Source organism: Pseudochaenichthys georgianus, unplaced genomic scaffold, assembly GCF_902827115.2.
Source record: "Pseudochaenichthys georgianus unplaced genomic scaffold, fPseGeo1.2 scaffold_608_arrow_ctg1, whole genome shotgun sequence".
NCBI classification, from domain to species: Eukaryota; Metazoa; Chordata; class Actinopteri; order Perciformes; family Channichthyidae; genus Pseudochaenichthys; species Pseudochaenichthys georgianus.
This window is the reverse complement of record NW_027263166.1, coordinates 31,567-57,446: the sequence shown is the minus strand read 5'-3', so window position 1 is coordinate 57,446 and position 25,880 is coordinate 31,567. Positions and strand designations below refer to the sequence as shown.

The window sequence follows — 25,880 nt, the reverse complement described above, 5'->3', positions numbered from 1 at the left end:
AGAGAGAAGTAGGAACATTTCCTCATAGACTTCTATACAATCTGAGGTAATAAAGAGAGAAGTAGGAACATTTCCTCATAGACTTCTCTACAATCTGAGGTAATAAAGAGAGAGAGAAGTAGGAACATTTCCTCATAGACTTCTATACAATCTGAGGTAATAAAGTGAGAAGTAGGAACATTTCCTCATAGACTTCTCTACAATCTGAGGTAATAAAGAGAGAGAGAAGTAGGAACATTTCCTCATAGACTTCTCTACAATCTGAGGTAATAAAGAGAGAAGTAGGAACATTTCCTCATAGACTTCTCTACAATCTGAAGTAATAAAGAGAGAAGTAGGAACATTTCCTCATAGACTTCTCTAAAATCTGAGGTAATAAAGAGAGAGAGAAGTAGGAACATTTCCTCATAGACTTATCTACAATCTGAGGTAATAAAGAGAGAGAGAGAAGTAGGAACATTTCCTCAGAGACTTCTCTACAATCTGAGGTAATAAAGAGAGAGAGAAGTAGGAACATTTCCTCATAGACTTCTACACAATCAGGAAGCAGCTGATGTTCTACTTGTTTCCTGTCTTCTGCAGGACGACCCTCCCTCACCCCTCCCTAACTCTCTGGGTGTAGTTGCTGGTTGGGGGATCTCCCAACTAAATGCCTCCCTCCCCCGGCCAGGCCCCACCCCCCCTCCAGGCCCCACCCCCCCTCCAGGCCCCTCCCCCCTCCTGCAGTTTGTGAAGCTACCGGTGGTTCCTCAGCTGGAGTGTTTGGAGAGCTACGCCTCGCGCTCTGTCAGATACAACATCACTGACAACATGTTCTGTGCCGGCTTCTTCCAGGGGGGGCAGGACACCTGCCTGGGGGACAGCGGGGGGGCGTTTGTGATGCAGGACGGGGGGGGAGCGTGGGCGGTGCTCGGCCTTGTGTCCTGGGGGGGGCCGGAGGACTGTGGGAGCCAGAGGGTCTACGGGGTCTACACCCGGGTCAGCAAATATGTGGAGTGGATACAGCAATACACAGGGGGGTGAGACAGGGGGGTATGACAGGGGGTGAGACAGGGGGGTGAGACACGGAGAGAGATAGGGGGTGAGACAGGGGGGTATGACAGGGGGTGAGACAGGGGGGTATGACAGGGGGTGAGACAGGGGGGTATGACAGGGGGTGAGACAGGGTGGTATGACAGGGGGTGAGACAGGGTGGTATGACAGGGGGTGAGACAGGGGGGTGAGACACGGAGAGAGACAGGGGGTGAGACAGGGGGGTATGACAGGGGGTGAGACAGGGGGGTGAGACACGGAGAGAGACAGCGGGTGAGACAGGGGGGTATGACAGGGGGTGAGACAGGGGGGTATGACAGGGGGTTGAGACAGGGGGGTATGACAGGGGGTGAGACAGGGGGGTATGACAGGGGGTGAGACGGGGGTGAGACAGGGGGGTATGACAGGGGGTGAGACAGGGGGGTATGACAGGGGGTGAGACAGGGGGAGAGACAGGGGGTGAGACAGGGGGGTATGACAGGGGGTGAGACAGGGGGTGAGACAGGGGGGTATGACAGGGGGTGAGACAGGGGGTGAGACAGACACTTAATCAAACTTACCTTAAACCAGAAAAAAAAATTGAGACCTGACCTGAAACAATTTGGAGGTCCTGTTTCCCACAATGCCTTGCTGTTTGTTTTGACAGCAGAAAGGAGACGCATTATGACATATTTTTTATATACTTTATTATCTGAGCGCTGCTATGTATCTCACTCTTACTTTACTCCTGTTGGTATGAAATAAAACTTCTGCACACGTCTCAGTCTCTCTGTGTCCATCATGTTAAAGACATTACTATACAACAATCTTTCAAACAGCTGTAGTGCGCATCAGGGAGTCAGTAGAGACCCTGCAGTCGGACACAATCATCATTAATAACATGTTTATAATGAACCATCTGTGAGGAGTCAGGTCTGTGGACCATCGATCAGAACATGTTTATAATGAACCATCAGCCGGTCTGTGAGGAGTCAGGTCTGTGGACCATCGATCAGAACATGTTTATAATGAACCATCAGCCGGTCTGTGAGGAGTCAGGTCTGTGGACCATCGATCAGAACATGTTTATAATGAACCATCAGCCGGTCTGTGAGGAGTCAGGTCTGTGGACCATCGATCAGAACATGTTTATAATGAACCATCAGCCGGTCTGTGAGGAGTCAGGTCTGTGGACCATCGATCAGAACATGTTTATTTACGAGTTTAGAGTCCAAAGGAAAGAATCTGCAGCTCAACCAACGACCTCCTGACGTCCATCGTTTGAAACATCCATCATCGTCTGGTCCGTCAGTAGACCTGGTTCTGGTCCGTTAGTCCTGGTCCTAGTCCGTTAGTCCTGGTTTTGGTCCGTTAGTCGTGGTCCGTTAGTCCTGGTCCTGGCTGAGGTCCTGGTTCTGGTCCGTTAGTCCTGGTCCTGGTCCGTTAGTCCTGGTCCTGGCTGAGGTCCTGGTCCTGGCTAAGGTCCTGGTCCTAGCTGAGGTTCTGGTCCGTCAGTAGTCCTGGTTCTGGTCCTGGCTGAGGTCCTGGTCCTGGCTGAGGTTCTGTCTCTGCATGGTGTCTCTGATCCAGTTGAGGAAGTTCCCGATGCGGCTGTAGACCCCGAACCTCCCTTTGGCAGCGCAGCCCTCGCCCCAGCTGACGACCCCCGTCAGGAACCAGGTCCCCATGTGGTTCTGAACGAAGGGTCCCCCGCTGTCCCCCCCGCAGGCATCCATCGCCACGTCCAGGAATCCCGCGCAGAACATGTTGTCTGTGATCACCTGAGGGGGAGACACTTAACTTAGAGACTAAAGACACTTAACTTTAACTAGAGACTAAAGACACTTAACTTTAACTAGAGACTAAAAACACTTAAGTTTAACTACAGACAAAATACACTTTACTTTAACTAGAGACTAAAAACACTCAACTTTAACTACAGACTAAAGACACTTAACTTTAACTAGAGACTAAAGACACTTAAATTTAACTCCAGACAAAAAACACTTAACTTAAACTAGAGATTAAAATCCCTAATCACAGTTAAGATGAGTGTGCTCCGCCTGGTTCATAGACAGGTATGAGTGTGTGCGCAGCTCAACAGGTGTGTCCCGCCTGTCCTCTCACCTGATTGGTCGAGCCGCTGCAGGTCTGCTGTCCAATGACGGGCAGCGTCACCTTCCTCAGGAAGCGCGAGGAGCGGCCCAGGTGACGAGTCAGACCCCAACCTGAGACCACGCCTCGAGAGTCCTCCTGGGGGGGGAATGAAGTGTTTACTTCCTGTCTGTCTGCTTCTGCTGTTCCCTTTAGGTTTAAAGAGCCTGTGACACGAGTTCCCCCGTCACCCAAACCATCAATTTGAGTACATATCGTCCCCTTGAAACCGTTACTGAACTGATTTTGGATATTTGTACTTTGATAACCGTTAATCTCAATGTCGACCATTTTCTGGATCTTCTCTGGATTCTTCAAGTCCCGCCAAATGATGGGTGAGTCATTGCGGGCACAGCGCTCCAGCTGCACCGTCCAGGATCCCAGCATCTGCATGAAAACCTTTATATATATACAGTCAGATGTAAACGCACGACGGCGCACACAGCAGCAGCTCAGACAGCGAGGACAGGTTCATGTTGAACGTGTCTGAGAGCTCATGAGGCTGAAGGATCGGTTTATGTTGTATCTGTTAGAAGTTTAGGAATGAGGTGCGTCAATATGGGCGATCATACGGTCATGGAGCCAGTGGTGGAATGGGACTACAAATCATCCCGGGACTCTCGACCGGCCCACTTCGGTACCGCTAGTGAGCTGTCAACGGGGGGAGTGGGGATGTCAGGGGCGGCGGGTGCTGTAGATAGTACATGTAAATATGTAAATATTTGTGTCACTGCATCCTGGTAAAATACAAATATAATGTATAATGTCTGTGTCTTTGACCTTAGCGCTGCTAGCCACCTGTGCTCTGTACTACGAAGCCAGTTCAACAGGCCCTGGATATGTTTGAGTAACAAACAAACTAACAACAACAAACTAACAAACGAGATCTCGCTAAGCGGTCCTACGACGCTGGTTATCAACTCGGTAAATCAAGCCAGGGTTTCTCTCTCCAGCTGAGAGCGCGTTCACGTCTAAGACACGCGTGGATCTGACTTTAATTACATTTGTCTCGAGTGTTTCGTCAACATAATGCGTTAAATAATACTTCTGCATCCAGTCTGTGACACTGTGAGTGCTGCACGGCCAGGTGAGGCTGGAGAAGCTGACTCAGATAAGGAGATATATGATATATTATGATATTATCTGATCGATGATCTGATTGATGATGCAATATGAATGATAAGTGCGACACGTCGGCGTCTTCTCTGCATACGGCAGTTTAAACTGTATTTCCTTTATCCTGTAATATGACTTGAGAGATTTAAACTCCGCACACTGAGCTCTGATTGGTCAGCAGGTGCTTTCACTGAGTGGATCTCTTTTCTATAGACGCCGGAGGCGGGCAGCGTCAGGTAAAAGAAGTTATTTAGCCTTCTCAAACCTGAGCCGCACGCGCCGCCTATGGGGGATGTGCTGGTGACTTATCCGACCGGCCCACTTCGGTACCGGCCCATCGGGATTCGTCCCGATGGCCAGTCCGCCACTGCACCCAGCCCACGTAAACTGTCAACGGGGGGAGCCTCGCTGCGGGGAGACGGTGGACCTCGTGTCCCGATCGGAGTGGGAATAATAATAATAATCCGTGCATTTTATCCATTAATTTCCCCAACATCGTGATACAAACCACGTTTAATCCATGTTGGTGTTCAACTACAGAAAGCATCGGTTTGTTTTCTCATCTGGAAATGCAGACCGGCTCAAACAAACGATTTGTAATCATCATCCTCGATCATTTCATGTATCACATGTCACCGCATTGCCATGAAAGCACTGACACATGATATACTGAAGTGACTTCATTACAACGTTATTAACGAGCCTACACTCAGTACTTCACCATGTCTACGCACGACGACACACTCTGTCCGCGTTGGGCTCTCGCCGCACAGAGAAGCGTTCCCGCATGACGTCGCTTCCGGCTTCCCCCAACACTTCAAAATGACTCGAAGGAATTCCCCGCGATGTTCGGAATGATTGATATTTAACGGAACGGTATCGCTTTTTTAAACTGGCGGTTGGAGATTACTAGGAGCCCAATATTTCATTCCAACAGTTGTTGGGATGCTGTCACCGGCTCTTTAAGGGGTTATAGTAAAGGTGTGTACCTGCAGCAGGTACCTGGACAGGTGGGGGTCCGGCAGGCAGGCGGGGGCCGCCGTGGGGCCCCTCCTCACGGGGCCTGAGAGGAACAACAGAGCGATGTCACTGTCGAAGGTGAACGAGTGGAAGTGAGGATGGACGAAAACCTTCTGGACCTTCAACTGCTGCTCCATGGGGTCCGGACGCCTCTTATCATAGTCCCCTGCTCACACACACACACACACACACACACACACACACACACACACACACACACACACACACACACACACACACACACACACACACACACACACACACACACACACACACACACACACACACACACACACACACACACACACACATTTATGGACATTTCTCAGTATTAGTAGACATACTAAAACACACACTCTCTCTCTCACACACTCTCTCACCCATATACACACACACACACCTATGGTGACGTGGTCCACGCTCTCCTCCAGGCAGTGTGCAGCAGAGACCACCCAGCGGTCAGAGACCAGCGTCCCTCCACAGAAGCCGTAACCATCGGCCCTGCGGAGCAGCACCTGAACGCACCGCCATCATGTGAACATTATTCATATTACTTCATTATTAGAGTGTGTGAGTGGGTCCTCACCTGCCAGGGACTGCCTCCCAGTTTCTCCAGAACCCCCCCCACGATACGAGACGCCACCCCCTCCGTCTCCGTCTCATTACCCCCCCCAGACGATGCGTTCACTGTCCAGGCGTCGGTGTCCAACATGTCGCTGAGGTTCACTTCCTGTGAGGTCAGGTTCACTTCCTGCGAGGTCAGGTTCACTTCCTGTGAGGTCAGGTTCACTTCCTGTGAGGTCAGGTTCACTTCCCGCGAGGTCAGGTTCACTTCCTGCGAGGTCAGGTTCACTTCCCGCGAGGTCAGGTTCACTTCCTGTGAATTGGTCCACAGAGAGCGTCCTCCGTATGGAACCAGGTGTCTGTGCTGACGGCCGCACGGGAACAACACTACAGGAAGTACAGGAAGTACATTTACTGCAGAGGAAGTATAGGAAGAACAGGAAGTACAGGAAGTACAGTTACTGCAGAGGAAGTATAGGAAGAACAGGAAGTACAGGAAGTACAGTTACTGCAGAGGAAGTATAGGAAGAACAGGAAGTACAGGAAGTACAGTTACTGCAGAGGAAGTATAGGAAGAACAGGAAGTACAGGAAGTACAGTTACTGCAGAGGAAGTATAGGAAGAACAGGAAGTACAGGAAGTACAGTTACTGTACAGGAAGTTACTGAAGTATCAGTAGTATTATATGCAGTAGTATCAGTAGTATTATATGCAGTAGTGTCAGTAGTATTATATGAAGTAGTGTCAGTAGTATTATATGCAGTAGTGTCAGTAGTATCAGTAGTATCAGTAGTATCAGTAGTATTATATGCAGTAGTGTCAGTAGTATTATATGCAGTAGTGTCAGTAGTATTATATGCAGTAGTATCAGTAGTGTCAGTAGTATTATGTGCAGTAGTGTCAGTAGTATTATATGCAGTAGTATCAGTAGTAGTATATGCAGTAGTGTCAGTAGTATTATATGCCGTAGTGTTATATGCAGTAGTATCAGTAGTATTATATGCAGTAGTCTCAGTAGTGTTATATGCAGTAGTGTCAGTAGTGTCATATGCAGTAGTGTCAGTAGTATCAGTAGTATCAGTAGTATTATATGCAGTAGTATCAGTAGTATTATATGCAGTAGTATTATATGTGGTAGTAGTATATGCAGTAGTATTATATGCAGTAGTAGTATATGCAGTAGTATTATATGCAGTAGTAGTATATGCAGTAGTATTATATGCAGTAGTAGTATATGCAGTAGTATTATATGCAGTAGTAGTATATGCAGTAGTAGTATATGCAGTAGTATTATATGCAGTAGTAGTATATGCAGTAGTAGTATATGCAGTAGTATTATATGCAGTAGTGTTATATGCAGTAGTAGTATATGCAGTAGTATATGCAGTAGTATTATATGCAGTAGTATTATATGCAGTAGTAGTATATGCAGTAGTAGTATATGCAGTAGTATCAGTAGTATTATATGCAGTAGTATTATATGCAGTAGTATTATATGCAGTAGTATCAGTAGTATTATATGCAATAGTATTATATGCAGTAGTGTTATATGCAGTAGTATTATATGCAGTAGTAGTATATGCAGTAGTAGTATATGCAGTAGTATCAGTAGTATTATATGCAGTAGTATTATATGCAGTAGTATCAGTAGTATTATATGCAGTAGTATTATATGCAGTAGTATCAGTAGTATTATATGCAGTAGTATTATATGCAGTAGTGTTATATGCAGTAGTAGTATATGCAGTAGTATTATATGCAGTAGTATTATATGCAGTAGTATTATATGCAGTAGTAGTATATGCAGTAGTAGTATATGCAGTAGTATTATATGCAGTAGTATTATATGCAGTAGTAGTATATGCAGTAGTAGTATATGCAGTAGTATCAGTAGTATTATATGCAGTAGTATTTTATGCAGTAGTATCATATGCAGTAGTACAGTAGTACAGTAGTACAGAGGGAGGCTCACCGGTCTTGGAGCAGCCCTTGAGGTCCGGGTCCAGTTGGAAGCCGTCTGCGCAGCCGCACTGAAGCCCCCCTCCCGGCAGGTCCCTGCAGAGCTGCCTGCAGCCGCCGTTCCTATATCGACACTCAGACACCACTGCACACACAGATCCACCTTCAAACAGCTGGTACAGGTGTAGTGTACAGGTGTACTGGTACAGGTGTAGTGTACAGGTGTACTGGTACAGGTGTAGTGTACAGGTGTACTGTACAGGTGTACTGGTACAGGTGTAGTGTACAGGTGTACTGGTACAGGTGTAGTGTACAGGTGTACTGGTACAGGTGTAGTGTACAGGTGTACTGGTACAGATGTAGTGTACAGGTGTACTGGTACAGGTGTAGTGGTACAGGTGTAGTGTACAGGTGTAGTATACAGGTGTAGTGTACAGGTGTACTGGTACAGGTGTAGTGTACAGGTGTACTGGTACAGATGTAGTGTACAGGTGTACTGGTACAGGTGTAGTGGTACAGGTGTAGTATACAGGTGTAGTGTACAGGTGTACTGTACAGGTGTACTGGTACAGGTGTACTGGTACAGATGTAGTGTACAGGTGTACTGTACAGGTGTACTGGTACAGGTGTAGTGTACAGGTGTACTGGTACAGGTGTAGTGTACAGGTGTACTGTACAGGTGTACTGTACAGGTGTAGTGTACAGGTGTAGTGGTACAGGTGTACTGGTACAGGTGTAGTGGTACAGGTGTACTGGTACAGGTGTAGTGTACAGGTGTAGTGTACACGTGTACTGGTACAGGTGTAGTGTACAGGTGTACTGGTACAGGTGTAGTGGTACAGGTGTACTGGTACAGGTGTAGTGTACAGGTGTAGTGTACAGCTGTAGTGTACAGCTGTACTGGTACAGGTGTAGTGTACAGCTGTAGTGTACAGCTGTACTGGTACAGGTGTACTGTACAGGTGTACTGGTACAGGTGTACTGGTACAGATGTAGTGTACAGGTGTACTGTACAGGTGTACTGGTACAGGTGTAGTGTACAGGTGTACTGGTACAGGTGTAGTGTACAGGTGTACTGTACAGGTGTACTGGTACAGATGTAGTGTACAGGTGTACTGTACAGGTGTAGTGTACAGGTGTAGTGGTACAGGTGTACTGGTACAGGTGTAGTGGTACAGGTGTACTGGTACAGGTGTAGTGTACAGGTGTAGTGTACACGTGTACTGGTACAGGTGTAGTGTACAGGTGTAGTGGTACAGGTGTACTGGTACAGGTGTAGTGGTACAGGTGTAGTGTACAGGTGTAGTGGTACAGGTGTACTGGTACAGGTGTAGTGTACAGGTGTACTGGTACAGGTGTAGTGTACAGGTGTACTGGTACAGATGTAGTGTACAGGTGTACTGGTACAGGTGTAGTGGTACAGGTGTAGTGTACAGGTGTAGTATACAGGTGTAGTGTACAGGTGTACTGGTACAGGTGTAGTGTACAGGTGTACTGGTACAGATGTAGTGTACAGGTGTACTGGTACAGGTGTAGTGGTACAGGTGTAGTATACAGGTGTAGTGTACAGGTGTACTGTACAGGTGTACTGGTACAGGTGTACTGGTACAGATGTAGTGTACAGGTGTACTGTACAGGTGTACTGGTACAGGTGTAGTGTACAGGTGTACTGGTACAGGTGTAGTGTACAGGTGTACTGTACAGGTGTACTGTACAGGTGTAGTGTACAGGTGTAGTGGTACAGGTGTACTGGTACAGGTGTAGTGGTACAGGTGTACTGGTACAGGTGTAGTGTACAGGTGTAGTGTACACGTGTACTGGTACAGGTGTAGTGTACAGGTGTACTGGTACAGGTGTAGTGGTACAGGTGTACTGGTACAGGTGTAGTGTACAGGTGTAGTGTACAGCTGTAGTGTACAGCTGTACTGGTACAGGTGTAGTGTACAGCTGTAGTGTACAGCTGTACTGGTACAGGTGTACTGTACAGGTGTACTGGTACAGGTGTACTGGTACAGATGTAGTGTACAGGTGTACTGTACAGGTGTACTGGTACAGGTGTAGTGTACAGGTGTACTGGTACAGGTGTAGTGTACAGGTGTACTGTACAGGTGTACTGGTACAGATGTAGTGTACAGGTGTACTGTACAGGTGTAGTGTACAGGTGTAGTGGTACAGGTGTACTGGTACAGGTGTAGTGGTACAGGTGTACTGGTACAGGTGTAGTGTACAGGTGTAGTGTACACGTGTACTGGTACAGGTGTAGTGTACAGGTGTACTGGTACAGGTGTAGTGGTACAGGTGTACTGGTACAGGTGTAGTGTACAGGTGTAGTGTACAGCTGTAGTGTACAGCTGTACTGGTACAGGTGTAGTGTACAGCTGTAGTGTACAGCTGTACTGGTACAGGTGTACTGGTACAGGTGTAGTGTACAGGTGTACTGGTACAGGTGTAGTGTACAGGTGTACAGGTGTAGTGTACACGTGTACTGGTACAGGTGTAGTGTACAGGTGTACTGGTACAGGTGTAGTGTACAGGTGTACTGGTACAGGTGTAGTGTACAGGTGTACAGGTGTAGTGTACAGCTGTACTGGTACAGGTGTACTGGTACAGGTGTAGTGTACAGGTGTACAGGTGTAGTGTACAAGTGTTACAGGTGTACAGGTGTTACAAGTGTACAGGTGTACAGGTGTACAGGTGTAGTGTACAGGTGTACTGGTACAGGTGTAGTGTACAGGTGTACCGGTACAGGTGTAGTGTACAGGTGCACAGGTGTAGTGTACAGGTGTAGTGTACAGGTGTAGTGTACAGGTGTACAGGTGTAGTGTACAGGTGTACAGGTGTAGTGTACAGGTGTAGTGTACAGGTGTACTGGTACAGGTGTAGTGTACAGGTGTACTGGTACAGGTGTACTGGTACAGGTGTAGTGTACAGGTGCACAGGTGTAGTGTACAGGTGTAGTGCACAGGTGTACTGGTACAGGTGTACTGGTACAGGTGTAGTGTACAGGTGTACTGGTACAGGTGTACTGGTACAGGTGTAGTGTACAGGTGTACAGGTACAGGTTTACTGGTACAGGTGTACTGGTACAGGTGTAGTGTACAGGTGTACTGGTACAGGTGTAGTGTACAGGTGTACAGGTGTAGTGTACACGCGTACTGGTACAGGTGTAGTGTACAGGTTTACTGGTACAGGTGTAGTGTACAGGTGTAGTGGTACAGGTGTAGTGTACAGGTGTACAGGTGTAGTGTACAGCTGTACTGGTACAGGTGTACTGGTACAGGTGTAGTGTATAGGTGTACAGGTGTACAGGTGTAGAGGTGTACAGGTGTACTGGTACAGGTGTAGTGTACAGGTGTACTGGTACAGGTGTACTGGTACAGGTGTACTGGTACAGGTGTAGTGTACAGGTGCACAGGTGTAGTGTACAGGTGTACTGGTACAGGTGTAGTGTACAGGTGTACTGGTACAGGTGTACTGGTACAGGTGTAGTGTACAGGTGCACAGGTGTAGTGTACAGCTGTACTGGTACAGGTGTACTGGTACAGGTGTAGTGTACAGGTGTACAGGTACAGGTTTACTGGTACAGGTGTAGTGTACAGGTGTACTGGTACAGGTGTAGTGTACAGGTGTACAGGTGTAGTGTACACGTGTACTGGTACAGGTGTAGTGTACAGGTGTACTGGTACAGGTGTAGTGTACAGGTGTAGTGGTACAGGTGTAGTGTACAGGTGTACAGGTGTAGTGTACAGCTGTACTGGTACAGGTGTACTGGTACAGGTGTAGTGTACAGGTGTACAGGTGTACAGGTGTAGTGTAGAGGTGTAGAGGTGTACAGGTGTAGTGTACAGGTGTAGAGGTGTACAGGTGTACAGGTGTAGAGGTGTACAGGTGTAGAGGTGTACAGGTGTAGAGGTATACAGGTGTAGTGTACAGGTGTAGTGTACAGGTGTACTGGTACAGGTGTAGTGTACAGGTGTACTGGTACAGGTGTACTGGTACAGGTGTACTGGTACAGGTGTACTGGTACAGGTGTAGTGTACAGGTGCACAGGTGTAGTGTACAGGTGTAGTATGAAGAGCGAACAGTGCCACCACACGTCACTATTTCATTGCGTTCAGAGACCAAAGCAGCGCACGTTGCTCTGGACCTATCAGAGCCCTATCAGAGCGCAGTGAGTCCCTAGGAGTCAGAGTGAGTCCCTAGGAGTCAGAGTGAGTCCCTAGGAGTCAGAGCCCTATCAGAGCGAAGTGAGTCCCTAGGAGTCAGAGTGAGTCTCTAGGAGTCAGAGTGAGTCCCTAGGAGTCAGAGTGAGTCCCTAGGAGTCAGAGTGAGTCCCTAGGAGTCAGAGCCCTATCAGAACGAAGTGAGTCCCTAGGAGTCAGAGTGAGTCCCTAGGAGTCAGAGTGAGTTCCTAGGAGTCAGAGTGAGTCTCTAGGAGTCAGAGTGAGTCCCTAGGAGTCAGAGTGAGTCCCTAGGAGTCAGAGCCCTATCAGAGCGAGGTGAGTCCCTAGGAGTCAGAGTGAGTCCCTAGGAGTCAGAGTGAGTCCCTAGGAGTCAGAGCCCTATCAGATCGAAGTGAGTCCCTAGGAGTCAGAGTGAGTCCCTAGGAGTCAGAGTGAGTCCCTAGGAGTCAGAGCCCTATCAGAGCGAGGTGAGTCCCTAGGAGTCAGAGTGAGTCCCTAGGAGTCAGAGCCCTATCAGAGCGAAGTGAGTCCCTAGGAGTCAGAGTGAGTCCCTAGGAATCAGAGCCCTATCAGAGCGAAGTGAGTCCCTAGGAGTCAGAGTGAGTCCCTAGGAGTCAGAGTGAGTCCCTAGGAGTCAGAGCCCTATCAGAGCGAGGTGAGTCCCTAGGAGTCAGAGTGAGTCCCTAGGAGTCAGAGCCCTATCAGAGCGAAGTGAGTCCCTAGGAGTCAGAGTGAGTCCCTAGGAGTCAGAGTGAGTCTCTAGGAGTCCGAGTGAGTCCCTAGGAGTCAGAGTGAGTCCCTAGGAGTCAGAGTGTGACTGACGGGAAGCTGCACAGGAGATGAGATGAAGCATGCTACAGGTGAGAGAACTGAGATCTCATTCAAAAGGACTTTGGGTCAAGTTGAAGACGAGGTGTTCACACTGGGAGTCGTACCTCGACCCCGCTCGTCCAGTCAGGCGTTAAATAATCACATAAAGACGTATAAATAAAAAATGGGCCTTTTTTCGTGCGTTTTTCAAATATTAAACGTGCGAGAAAAGGTTGTTTTTATTTAAGAATGCGTGGCGTGGGTTGGCACTGTCCTCTCCGCAGAGTACCTGAGGCGCAGGTCCGGCCGTGGTACTGCGGGGAGCAGAGACACAGGAAGTCTCCTCGGTCCAGCGTGCACATCCCTCCGTTCAGACAGGGGTTCGTCCCACAAGGGTTCAGATCTACCACACACAGCAGGACACTTGAACGCGTCACGACTTTATATATCTCCTCAAATAACTGAGGGTTCAGGCTCTGCTGAGAAGGTATGATGAGTTTACTCACCGATGTACTTGTACCAGAACTCCAGCTGTGGAACAAGACCCAGAGTCAATGTGTGTCTGCAGGATGCTGATGAAGACCCTCAAAATATAAACTGTTATTTTTCACGTTGTTCATAGTTCGTAACAACGAGACATTAAGAGTCCTTAATGTCATTTATTACACAGCTTGGTTGAATACTCCTTTCTGATTGGCTCTGCAGTGTTGCAGGACTTGTTAGTGGAAACCGTGAACAGACTTGGACAGAAAACATGGATCAGAGCTGCCTTCATTTTAACTTGTTGTTGTCGGAGGTGCAGCCGTGGAGCGGAGTTTACTTTCTTAGAGGAAGCACTAGGATCATTTTAAAGTCAATAAAAGAATGTATTGAGTCGTTGTGTGTTCAGTATGTGACCGTGTAATAAGCAGGGTAACTATCCCTGACTAAAACATGTAACACTTTACTGGCACGTGGTTCCCCCCCACCTCCTCACCGTCTTCTCCGTGGTCTGGAAGATCTCGGCCGCCTCCTCCTGGGAGCAGACCTCCTCCTGGCACTCCCTCTCCAGGTCTCCAGGGAGGATCTCCTCCAGGAACGAGTTCGCTCTGCGCCTCCTGGAGGTGGAGCCAAGGAGGCGGGTCGCTGCCGGCCTCTGCAGGAACACTGGATACGATATGATCACAATACGATATTATCACGATACGATATCACGATACGTTATTATCACAATACGTTTTTATCACAATACGTTTTTATCAAGATACGATATTATCAAGATACGATATTATCACAACACGATATTATCAAGATACGATATTATCAAGATACGATATTATCACAACACGATATTATCAAGATACGATATTATCACGATACCATATTATCACGAGACGATATTATCAAGATACGATATTATCACAACACGATATTATCAAGATACAATATTATCACAACACGATATTATCAAGATACAATATTATCACAACACGATATTATCAAGATACGATATTATCACAACACGATATTATCACAACACGATATTATCAAGATACAATATTATCACAACACGATATTATCAAGATACGATATTATCACAACACGATATTATCACAACACGATATTATCAAGATACAATATTATCACAACACGATATTATCACGATACGATATTATCACGATACGATATTATCACGATACAATATTATCACGATACGATATTATCACAACACGATATTATCAAGGTACAATATTATCACGATACGATATTATCACGATACGATATTATCACAACACGATATTATCACGATACGATATTATCACAACACGATATTATCACGATACGATATTATCACAACACGATATTATCACGATACGATATTATCACGACACGATATTATCACGATACGATATTATCACGATACGATATTATCACAACACGATATTATCAAGATACGATATTATCACAACACGATATTATCACGATACGATATTATCACGATACGATATTATCAAGATACGATATTATCACAACACGATATTATCACAACACGATATTATCACAACACGATATTATCAAGATACGATATTATCAAGATACGATATTATCACAACACGATATTATCAAGATACGATATTATCAAGATACGATATTATCACGATACGATATTATCACAACACGATATTATCACAACACGATATTATCACGATACGATATTATCACAACACGATATTATCACGATACGATATTATCAAGATACGATATTATCACGATACGATATTATCACAACACGATATTATCACAACACGATATTATCACGATACGATATTATCACGACACGATATTATCACAACACCATATTATCACGATACGATATTATCCATCCATCCATCCATCCATCCATCTTCTCCCGCTTATCCGTGGTCGGGTCGCGGGGGTAGCAGTTCCAGCAGAGAGCCCCAAACTTTCTTTTCCCTGGCGACATCAACCAGCTCTGACTGGGGGATCCCAAGGCGCTCCCAGGCCAGAAGAGATATAATCCCTCCACCTGGTCCTAGGTCTACCCCTTGGTCTCTTCCCAGCTGGACGTGCCTGGAACACCTCCCTAGGGAGGCGCCCAGGTGGCATCCTAACTAGGTGCCCGAACCACCTCAACTGGCTTCTTTCGACGCGAAGGAGGAGCGGCTCAACTCTGAGTCCCTCCCTGATGACCGAACTTCTCACCTTATCTCTAAGGGAGACACCAGCCACCCGGCGGAGGAAACCCATCTCGGCCGCTTGCATCCGCGATCTCGTTCTTTCGGTCATGACCCATCCTTCATGACCATAGGTGAGGGTAGGAACGAAAATGGCCCGGTAGACAGAGAGCTTTGCCTTCTGGCTCAGCTCCCTTTTCGTCACAACGGTGCGGTAGAGCGACTGCAATACCGCTCCCGCTGCTCCGATTCTCCGGCCCATCTCACGCTCCATTGTTCCCTCACTCGAGAACAAGACCCCGAGATACTTGAACTCCTTCACTCATTCCCTACTTGGAGTGGACAGTCCATCGGTTTCCTGCTGAGAACCATGGCCTCAGATTTGGAGGTGCTGATCCTCATCCCAGCCGCTTCACACTCGGTTGCGAACCGATCCAGTGAGTGCTGAAGGTCGCAGACCGATGAAGCCATCAGAACCACATCATCTGCAAAAAGCAGTGGTGCAATCCTTAGTCCACCGAACTGCAGACCCCCCCCCCCACGACTACGCCTCGAAATCCGCAGCCCTGGCGGAGGCCAACCCTCACCGGAAATGGGTCCGACTTCCTGCCGAGGACCCGGACACAGCTCTCGCTTTGGGAGTACAGAGACTGGATGGCCCTGAGTAGAGACCCCCTCCCCCCATACTCCCGCAGCACCTCCCACAGTAACTCCCTGGGAACCCGGTCATACGCCTTCTCCAAGTCTACAAAACACATGTAGACCGGATAAGCGTACTCCCAGGCCCCCTCCAGGATCCTTGCGAGAGTAAAAAGCTGATCCGTCGTTCCACGACCAGGACGGAATCCGCATTGTTCCTCCTCAATCTGAGGTTCGACAATCGGCCTGACCCTCCTTTCGAGTACCTTGGAGTAAACTTTCCCGGGGAGGCTGAGTAGTGTGATGCCTCTGTAATTGGCACACACCCTCTGATCCCCCTTTTTGAAAAGGGGGACCACCACCCCGGTCTGCCACTCCTTCGGTACTGTTTCCGACTTCCACGCAACGTTGATGAGACGTGTCAACCATGACAGTCCCTCAACACCCAGAGCCTTCAGCACCTCCGGGCGGATCTCATCCACCCCGGGGCTTTGCCACTGTGGAGTTGTTTGACGACCTCAGTGACCTCCCCCCGGGAGATTGGTGTTGATCCCCCGTCATACTCCAGCTCTGCCTCTAACATAGAGGGCGGAGTTGTCGGGTTCAGGAGTTCCTCAAAGTGTTCCTTCCAACGTCCCAACACTCCATCAGTTGAGGTCAACAACGTCCCATCCTTACTGTACACAGCTTGGATGGTTCCCTGCTTCCCCCTCCTGAGGTGTCGGACAGTTTTCCAGAACAACTTTGGTGCCGCCCGAAAGTCCTTCTCCATGTCTTCTCCAAACTTCTCCCACACCCGCTGCTTTGCCTCGGCCACGGATGAGGCTGCTGCCCTTCGGGCCTGTCGGTACCTTGCAACTGCCTCGGGAGTCCCCCGGGATAACAAATCCCTGAAGGCCTCCTTCTTCAGTCGGACGGCTTCCCTGACCACCGGTGTCCACCAGGAGGTTCGAGGGTTACCGCCCCTTGAGGCACCTAGGACCTTGAGACCACAGCTCCCCGCCGCGGCTTCGGCAATAGAGGCTTTGAACACCGACCACTCTGGTTCTATGTCCCCAACCTCCACAGGAATGCCCGAAAAGCTCCGCCGGAGGTGTGAGTTGAAGGCCTCCTGAACTTGGGCCTCCTCCAGACGTTCCCAGTTCACCCGAACTACACGTTTGGGCTTACCAGGTCTATCCAGAGGCTTCCCCCGCCACTCGACCCAACTCACCACCAGATGGTGATCAGTTCTCCGCCCTCTCTTTACCCGAGTGTCCAAAACATACGGCCTCAGGTCCGATGATACGATAACGAAATCGATCATGGACCTTCTGCCTAGGGTGCTCTGGTACCACGTACACTTATGAGCATCCTTATGTTCGAACATGGTGTTTGTTATGGCCAATCCATGACTAGCACAGAAGTCCAGTAACAAACCACCACTCCGGTTCAGATCAGGGGGGCCGTTCCTCCCAATCACGCCCCTCCAAGTGTCTCCATCATTGCCCACATGTGCGTTGAAGTCTCCCAGCAGGACTAAAGAGTCCCCTTCAGGAGCCCCATACAGGACTCTTTCCAGGGTCTCCAAGAAGGCCGAATACTCTGAACTGCTGTTGGGTGCATAAGCACACACAACAGTCAGAGTTTTCCCCCCCATAACCCGCAGGCGTAGGGAGGCGACCCTCTCGTCCACTGGGGTAAACTCCAACAACGAAGCACCTAACCGGGGACTTGTGAGTATCCCCACACCCGCCCGGCGCCTCACACCCTGAGCAACTCCGGAGAAGAATAGAGTCCAACCCCTATCCAGAAGTAAGGTTCCAGAGCCGACGCTGTGCGTAGAGGTGAGCCCAACCAGATCCAACTGGTACCGCTCCACCTCCCGCACAAGCTCCGGCTCCTTCCCCCCCAGAGAGGTGACGTTCCACGTCCCCAAAGCCAGCTTCTGCCGCCCGGGTCTGGTCCGTCGAGACCCTCCGCTTTCACTGCCACCCTTCTGGCAGCGCACCCGACCCCATCGATGTTTCCCGTAGGTGGTGGGCCCGCGGGACGGACGATATTATCACGACACGATATTATCACGATACGATATTATCACGACACGATATTATCACAACACGATATTATCACGATACGATATTATCACGATACGATATTATCACAACACGATATTATCACAACACGATATTATCACGATACGATATTATCACGACACGATATTATCACGATACGATATTATCCCAACACGATATTATCACGATACGATATTATCAAGATACGATATTATCACAACACGATATTATCACGATACGATATTATCACGTTACGATATTATCACGATACATTATTATCACAACACGATATTATCACGATACAATATTATCACAACACGATATTATCACGATACGATATTATCACGATACGATATTATCAAGATACGATATTATCACAACACGATATTATCACGATACGATATTATCACGTTACGATATTATCACGATACATTATTATCACGATACATTATTATCACAACACGATATTATCACGATACAATATTATCACAACACGATATTATCACGATACGATATTATCAAGATACGATATTATCACAACACGATATTATCACGATACGATATTATCACGATACGATATTATCAAGATACATTATTATCACAATACGATATTATCACGATACGATATTATCCCAACACGATATTATCAAGATACAATATTATCCCAACACGATATTATCACGATACGATATTATCCCAACACGATATTATCAAGATACGATATTATCACAACACGATATTATCACGATACGATATTATCACAACACGATATTATCACGCCTCTCTGAAGAACCAGCACCTTACCGTGGTAGAGAGGTTTGTGTGCCCTGATGAACCTGGGGGCTGTGTTGTCTGGAACCTTGTGTTCCTGGTAGGGTCTCCCATGGCAAATTGGTCTCAGGCAAGGGGCCAGACTAAGATTGGTTCAAAAGACCTCATGAAAGGAAAAACAAGAAGTGAGGATACCCGGCCCGGAGGAAGCCCGGGGTCCCCTTCTGGAGCCAGGCCCAGAAGGAGGACTCGTTGGCGAGCGTCTGGTGGCCGGGCTTGCCACGGAGCCCGGCCGGGCCCAGCCCGAAAAGGCAACGTGGGCAACACCTCCGCTTCTCTGTCCCGCGGGCCCACCACCTACGGGAAACATCGATGGGGTCGGGTGCGCTGCCAGACGGGTGGCAGTGAAAGCGGAGGGTCTCGACGGACCAGACCCGGGCGGCAGAAGCTGGCTTTGGGGACGTGGAACGTCACCTCTCTGGGGGGGAAGGAGCCGGAGCTTGTGCGGGAGGTGGAGCGGTACCAGTTGGATCTGGTTGGGCTCACCTCTACGCACAGCGTCGGTTCTGGAACCTTACTTCTGGATAGGGGTTGGACTCTATTCTTCTCCGGAGTTGCTCAAGGTGTGAGGCGCCGGGCGGGTGTGGGGATACTCACAAGTCCCCGGTTAGGTGCTTCGTTGTTGGAGTTTACCCCAGTGGACGAGAGGGTCGCCTCCCTACGCCTGCGGGTTATGGGGGGGAAAACTCTGACTGTTGTGTGTGCTTATGCACCCAACAGCAGTTCAGAGTATTCGGCCTTCTTGGAGACCCTGGAAAGAGTCCTGTATGGGGCTCCTGAAGGGGACTCCTTAGTCTTGCTGGGAGACTTCAACGCACATGTGGGCAATGATGGAGACACTTGGAGGGGCGTGATTGGGAGGAACGGCCCCCCTGATCTGAACCGGAGTGGTGGTTTGTTACTGGACTTCTGTGCTAGTCATGGATTGGCCATAACAAACACCATGTTCGAACATAAGGATGCTCATAAGTGTACGTGGTACCAGAGCACCCTAGGCAGAAGGTCCATGATCGATTTCGTTATCGTATCATCGGACCTGAGGCCGTATGTTTTGGACACTCGGGTAAAGAGAGGGGCGGAGTTGTCAACTGATCACCATCTGGTGGTGAGTTGGGTGGAGTGGCGGGGGAAGCCTCTGGATAGACCTGGTAAGCCCAAACGTGTAGTTCGGGTGAACTGGGAACGTCTGGAGGAGGCCCAAGTTCAGGAGGCCTTCAACTCACACCTCCGGCGGAGCTTTTCGGGCATTCCTGTGGAGGTTGGGGACATTGAACCAGAGTGGTCGGTGTTCAAAGCCTCTATTGCCGAAGCCGCGGCGGGGAGCTGTGGTCTCAAGGTCCTAGGTGCCTCAATGGGCGGTAACCCTCGAACCTCCTGGTGGACACCGGTGGTCAGGGAAGCCGTCCGACTGAAGAAGGAGGCCTTCAGGGATTTGTTATCCCGGGGGACTCCCGAAGCAGTTGCAAGGTACCGACAGGCCCGAAGGGCAGCAGCCTCATCCGTGGCCGAGGCAAAGCAGCGGGTGTGGGAGAAGTTCGGAGAAGACATGGAGAAGGACTTTCGGGCGGCACCAAAGTTGTTCTGGAAAACTGTCCGACACCTCAGGAGGGGGAAGCAGGGAACCATCCAAGCTGTGTACAGTAAGGATGGGACGTTGTTGACCTCAACTGATGGAGTGTTGGGACGTTGGAAGGAACACTTTGAGGAACTCCTGAACCCGACAACTCCGCCCTCTATGTTAGAGGCAGAGCTGGAGTATGACGGGGGATCAACGCCAATCTCCCGGGGGGAGGTCACTGAGGTCGTCAAACAACTCCACAGTGGCAAAGCCCCGGGGGTGGATGAGATCCGCCCGGAAATGCTGAAGGCTCTGGGTGTTGAGGGACTGTCATGGTTGACACGTCTCATCAACGTTGCGTGGAAGTCGGAAACGGTACCGAAGGAGTGGCAGACCGGGGTGGTGGTCCCCCTTTTCAAAAAGGGGGATCAGAGGGTGTGTGCCAATTACAGAGGCATCACACTACTCAGCCTCCCCGGGAAAGTTTACTCCAAGGTACTCGAAAGGAGGGTCAGGCCGATTGTCGAACCTCAGATTGAGGAGGAACAATGCGGATTCCGTCCTGGTCGTGGAACGACGGATCAGCTTTTTACTCTCGCAAGGATCCTGGAGGGGGCCTGGGAGTACGCTTATCCGGTCTACATGTGTTTTGTAGACTTGGAGAAGGCGTATGACCGGGTTCCCAGGGAGTTACTGTGGGAGGTGCTGCGGGAGTATGGGGTGAGGGGGTCTCTACTCAGGGCCATCCAATCTCTGTACTCCCAAAGCGAGAGCTGTGTCCGGGTCCTCGGCAGTAAGTCGGACCCATTTCCGGTGAGGGTTGGCCTCCGCCAGGGCTGCGCTTTGTCACCAATCCTGTTTGTAATATACATGGATCGGATTTCGAGGCGTAGTCGTGGGGGGGGGGGGGGTCTGCAGTTCGGTGGACTAAGGATTGCACCACTGCTTTTTGCAGATGATGTGGTTCTGATGGCTTCATCGGTCTGCGACCTTCAGCACTCACTGGATCGGTTCGCAACCGAGTGTGAAGCGGCTGGGATGAGGATCAGCACCTCCAAATCTGAGGCCATGGTTCTCAGCAGGAAACCGATGGACTGTCCACTCCAAGTAGGGAATGAGTCCTTACCCCAAGTGAAGGAGTTCAAGTATCTCGGGGTCTTGTTCTCGAGTGAGGGATCAATGGAGCGTGAGATGGGCCGGAGAATCGGAGCAGCGGGAGCGGTATTGCAGTCGCTTTACCGCACCGTTGTGACGAAAAGGGAGCTGAGCCGGAAGGCAAAGCTCTCTGTCTACCGGGCCATTTTCGTTCCTACCCTCACCTATGGTCATGAAGGATGGGTCATGACCGAAAGAACGAGATCGCGGATACAAGCGGCCGAGATGGGTTTCCTCCGCCGGGTGGCTGGTGTCTCCCTTAGAGATAAGGTGAGAAGTTCGGTCATCAGGGAGGGACTCGGAGTTGAGCCGCTCCTCCTTCGCGTCGAAAGAAGCCAGTTGAGGTGGTTCGGGCACCTAGTTAGGATGCCACCTGGGCGCCTCCCTAGGGAGGTGTTCCAGGCACGTCCAGCTGGGAAGAGACCAAGGGGTAGACCTAGGACCAGGTGGAGGGATTATATCTCTTCGCTGGCCTGGGAGCGCCTTGGGATCCCCCAGTCAGAGCTGGTTGATGTCGCCAGGGAAAAGAAAGTTTGGGGCTCTCTGCTGGAACTGCTACCCCCGCGACCCGACCACGGATAAGCGGAAGAAGATGGATGGATGGATGGATATTATCACGATACGATATTATCACGATACGATATTATCACAACACGATATTATCAAGATACGATATTATCACAACACGATATTATCACGATACGATATTATCACGATACGATATTATCAAGATACAATATTATCACGATAGGATATTATCCCAACACGATATTATCAAGATACGATATTATCACAACACGATATTATCACGATACGATATTATCACAACACGATATTATCACGATACGATATTATCACGATACTATCACGATACAATATTATCAAGATACATTATTATCACAATACGATATTATCACGATACGATATTATCCCAACACGATATTATCACGATACAATATTATCACGACACGATATTATCACGATACGATATTATCACGACACGATATTATCACGATACGATATTATCACGACACGATATTATCACAACACGATATTATCACGATACGATATTATCACGATACGATATTATCACAACACGATATTATCACGATACGATATTATCACGACACGATATTATCACGACACGATATTATCACGATACGATATTATCAAGATACGATATTATCACAACACGATATTATCACGATACGATATTATCACGACACGATATTATCACAACACGATATTATCACGATACGATATTATCACGACATGATATTATCACGATACGATATTATCACGACACGATATTATCCCAACACGATATTATCACGATACGATATTATCAAGATACGATATTATCACAACACGATATTATCACGATACGATATTATCACGTTACGATATTATCACGATACATTATTATCACAACACGATATTATCACGATACAATATTATCACAACACGATATTATCACAACACGATATTATCACGATACGATATTATCACGATACGATATTATCAAGATACGATATTATCACAACACGATATTATCACGATGCGATATTATCACGATACGATATTATCACGATACAATATTATCAAGATACATTATTATCACAATACGATATTATCACGATACGATATTATCCCAACACGATATTATCAAGATACAATATTATCACAACACGATATTATCACGATACGATATTATCCCAACACGATATTATCACGATACAATATTATCACAACACGATATTATCACGATACGATATTATCACGATACGATATTATCAAGATACGATATTATCACAACACGATATTATCACAATACGATATTATCACGATACGATATTATCACGATACATTATTATCACAACACGATATTATCACGATACAATATTATCACAACACGATATTATCACGATACGATATTATCACGATACGATATTATCAAGATACGATATTATCACAACACGATATTATCACGATACGATATTATCACGATACGATATTATCACCATACGATATTATCACGATACGATATTATCAAGATACATTATTATCACAATACGATATTATCACAATACGATATTATCACGATACGATATTATCCCAACACGATATTATCACGATACGATATTATCAAGATACGATATTATCACGACACGATATTATCACGATACAATATTATCACAACACGATATTATCACGATACGATATTATCAAGATACGATATTATCACGATACAATATTATCACAACACGATATTATCACGATACGATATTATCAAGATACGATATTATCACAATACGATATTATCACGATACGATATTATCACGATATGATATTATCACGATACGATATTATCAAGATACATTATTATCACAATACGATATTATCACGATACGATATTATCCCAACACGATATTATCAAGATACAATATTATCCCAACACGATATTATCACGATACGATATTATCCCAACACGATATTATCAAGATACATTATTATCACAATACGATATTATCACGATACGATATTATCCCAACACGATATTATCAAGATACAATATTATCACAACACGATATTATCACGATACGATATTATCCCAACACGATATTATCACGATACAATATTATCACAACACGATATTATCACGATACGATATTATCACGATACGATATTATCAAGATACGATATTATCAAGATACGATATTATCACAACACGATATTATCACGATACGATATTATCACGATACGATATTATCACGATACATTATTATCCCAACACGATATTATCACGATACAATATTATCAAGATACATTATTATCACAATACGATATTATCACGATATTATCCCAACACGATATTATCACGATACGATATTATCAAGATACGATATTATCACAACACGATATTATCACGATACGATATTATCACGATACGATATTATCAAGATACGATATTATCACAACACGATATTATCACGATACGATATTATCACGATACGATATTATCAAGATACATTATTATCACAATACGATATTATCACGATACGATATTATCCCAACACGATATTATCACGATACGATATTATCAAGATACAATATTATCACGATACGATATTATCAAGATACAATATTATCACGATACGATATTATCACTATACGATATTATCACGATACGATATTATCGAGATACGATATTATCACGATACGATATTATCACAACACGATATTATCACGATACGATATTATCACGATACGATATTATCAAGATACATTATTATCACAACACGATATTATCACGATACAATATTATCACAACACGATATTATCACGATACGATATTATCACGATACGATATTATCACTATACGATATTATCAAGATACATTATTATCACAATACGATATTATCACGATACGATATTATCACGATACGATATTGTCACGATACGATATTATCAAGATACAATATTATCCCAACACGATATTATCAAGATACAATATTATCACGATACGATATTATCACTATACGATATTATCACGATACGATATTATCACGATACGATATTATCAGGATACGATATTATCAAGATACGATATTATCACAACACGATATTATCAAGATACGATATTATCACGATACGTTTTTATCAGGATACATTTTTATCACAACACGATATTACCATGATATGCTATTATTAGTGGTGCACGATAATTATCGGTCCGATATTAGGTCATCCCGATAAACCCGATAAAAGTATTAATAGCCCCGATAATATACAATATATTTCTTAAAAAAAAAAAAAAAGAAAGATGGATTGGGATGAGGGGCGCTTGTTTTTCACTGGGCTCCTCCCGTTTTGCCAGTACTGTGGTATTAGTGGTTTAGGAAGAGGGGAGTTCTTCACAAATCCAGCGCTGCCTAACTCATGCCTGGCTGTGACGTAAATGGCGTGCGGCCGTGAAGCCAGGACAGCAAACAAACATGTCGTCGAAGTTCCACGAGGAGGGAAGAAGGCAACGAGCTATAATACTTCCAACCTGATCAGTCGCCTGAAACATCGCCATGGCTACGATGGTGTGTTAAAAGCGTACGAAGACGCCTGCGCTGCTAAACTAGCGACAAATCTAAAGCGAGCT

The 25,880-nt window shown here is 46.8% G+C and overlaps 2 protein-coding genes across 2 annotated transcripts in view; one reads left to right on the top strand and one right to left on the bottom strand.

Annotated features, from left to right (window-relative positions):
• Nucleotides 1-1,701: 1,701 nt before the first annotated feature.
• Nucleotides 1,702-13,989, bottom strand: LOC117443417 (coagulation factor IX; the record flags this gene model as incomplete). The annotated part of the gene is made up of 9 exons (XM_034079399.1): nucleotides 1,702-2,792; nucleotides 3,139-3,264; nucleotides 5,271-5,467; nucleotides 5,702-5,816; nucleotides 5,888-6,252; nucleotides 7,838-7,969; nucleotides 13,108-13,221; nucleotides 13,325-13,349; nucleotides 13,795-13,989. Coding segments are annotated over 9 exons (1,539 nt in total), but the record flags the coding sequence as incomplete, so codon positions are not given.
• An 11,817-nt stretch (nucleotides 13,990-25,806) lies between these two features.
• alg8 (ALG8 alpha-1,3-glucosyltransferase) overlaps nucleotides 25,807-25,880 on the top strand; it is a 2,806-nt gene continuing 2,732 nt past the window's right edge. The window contains exon 1 of the mRNA XM_034079402.2: nucleotides 25,807-25,818. Within this exon, the coding sequence (XP_033935293.2) occupies nucleotides 25,807-25,818 (12 nt within the window). The remainder of the gene's footprint in view (nucleotides 25,819-25,880) is intronic.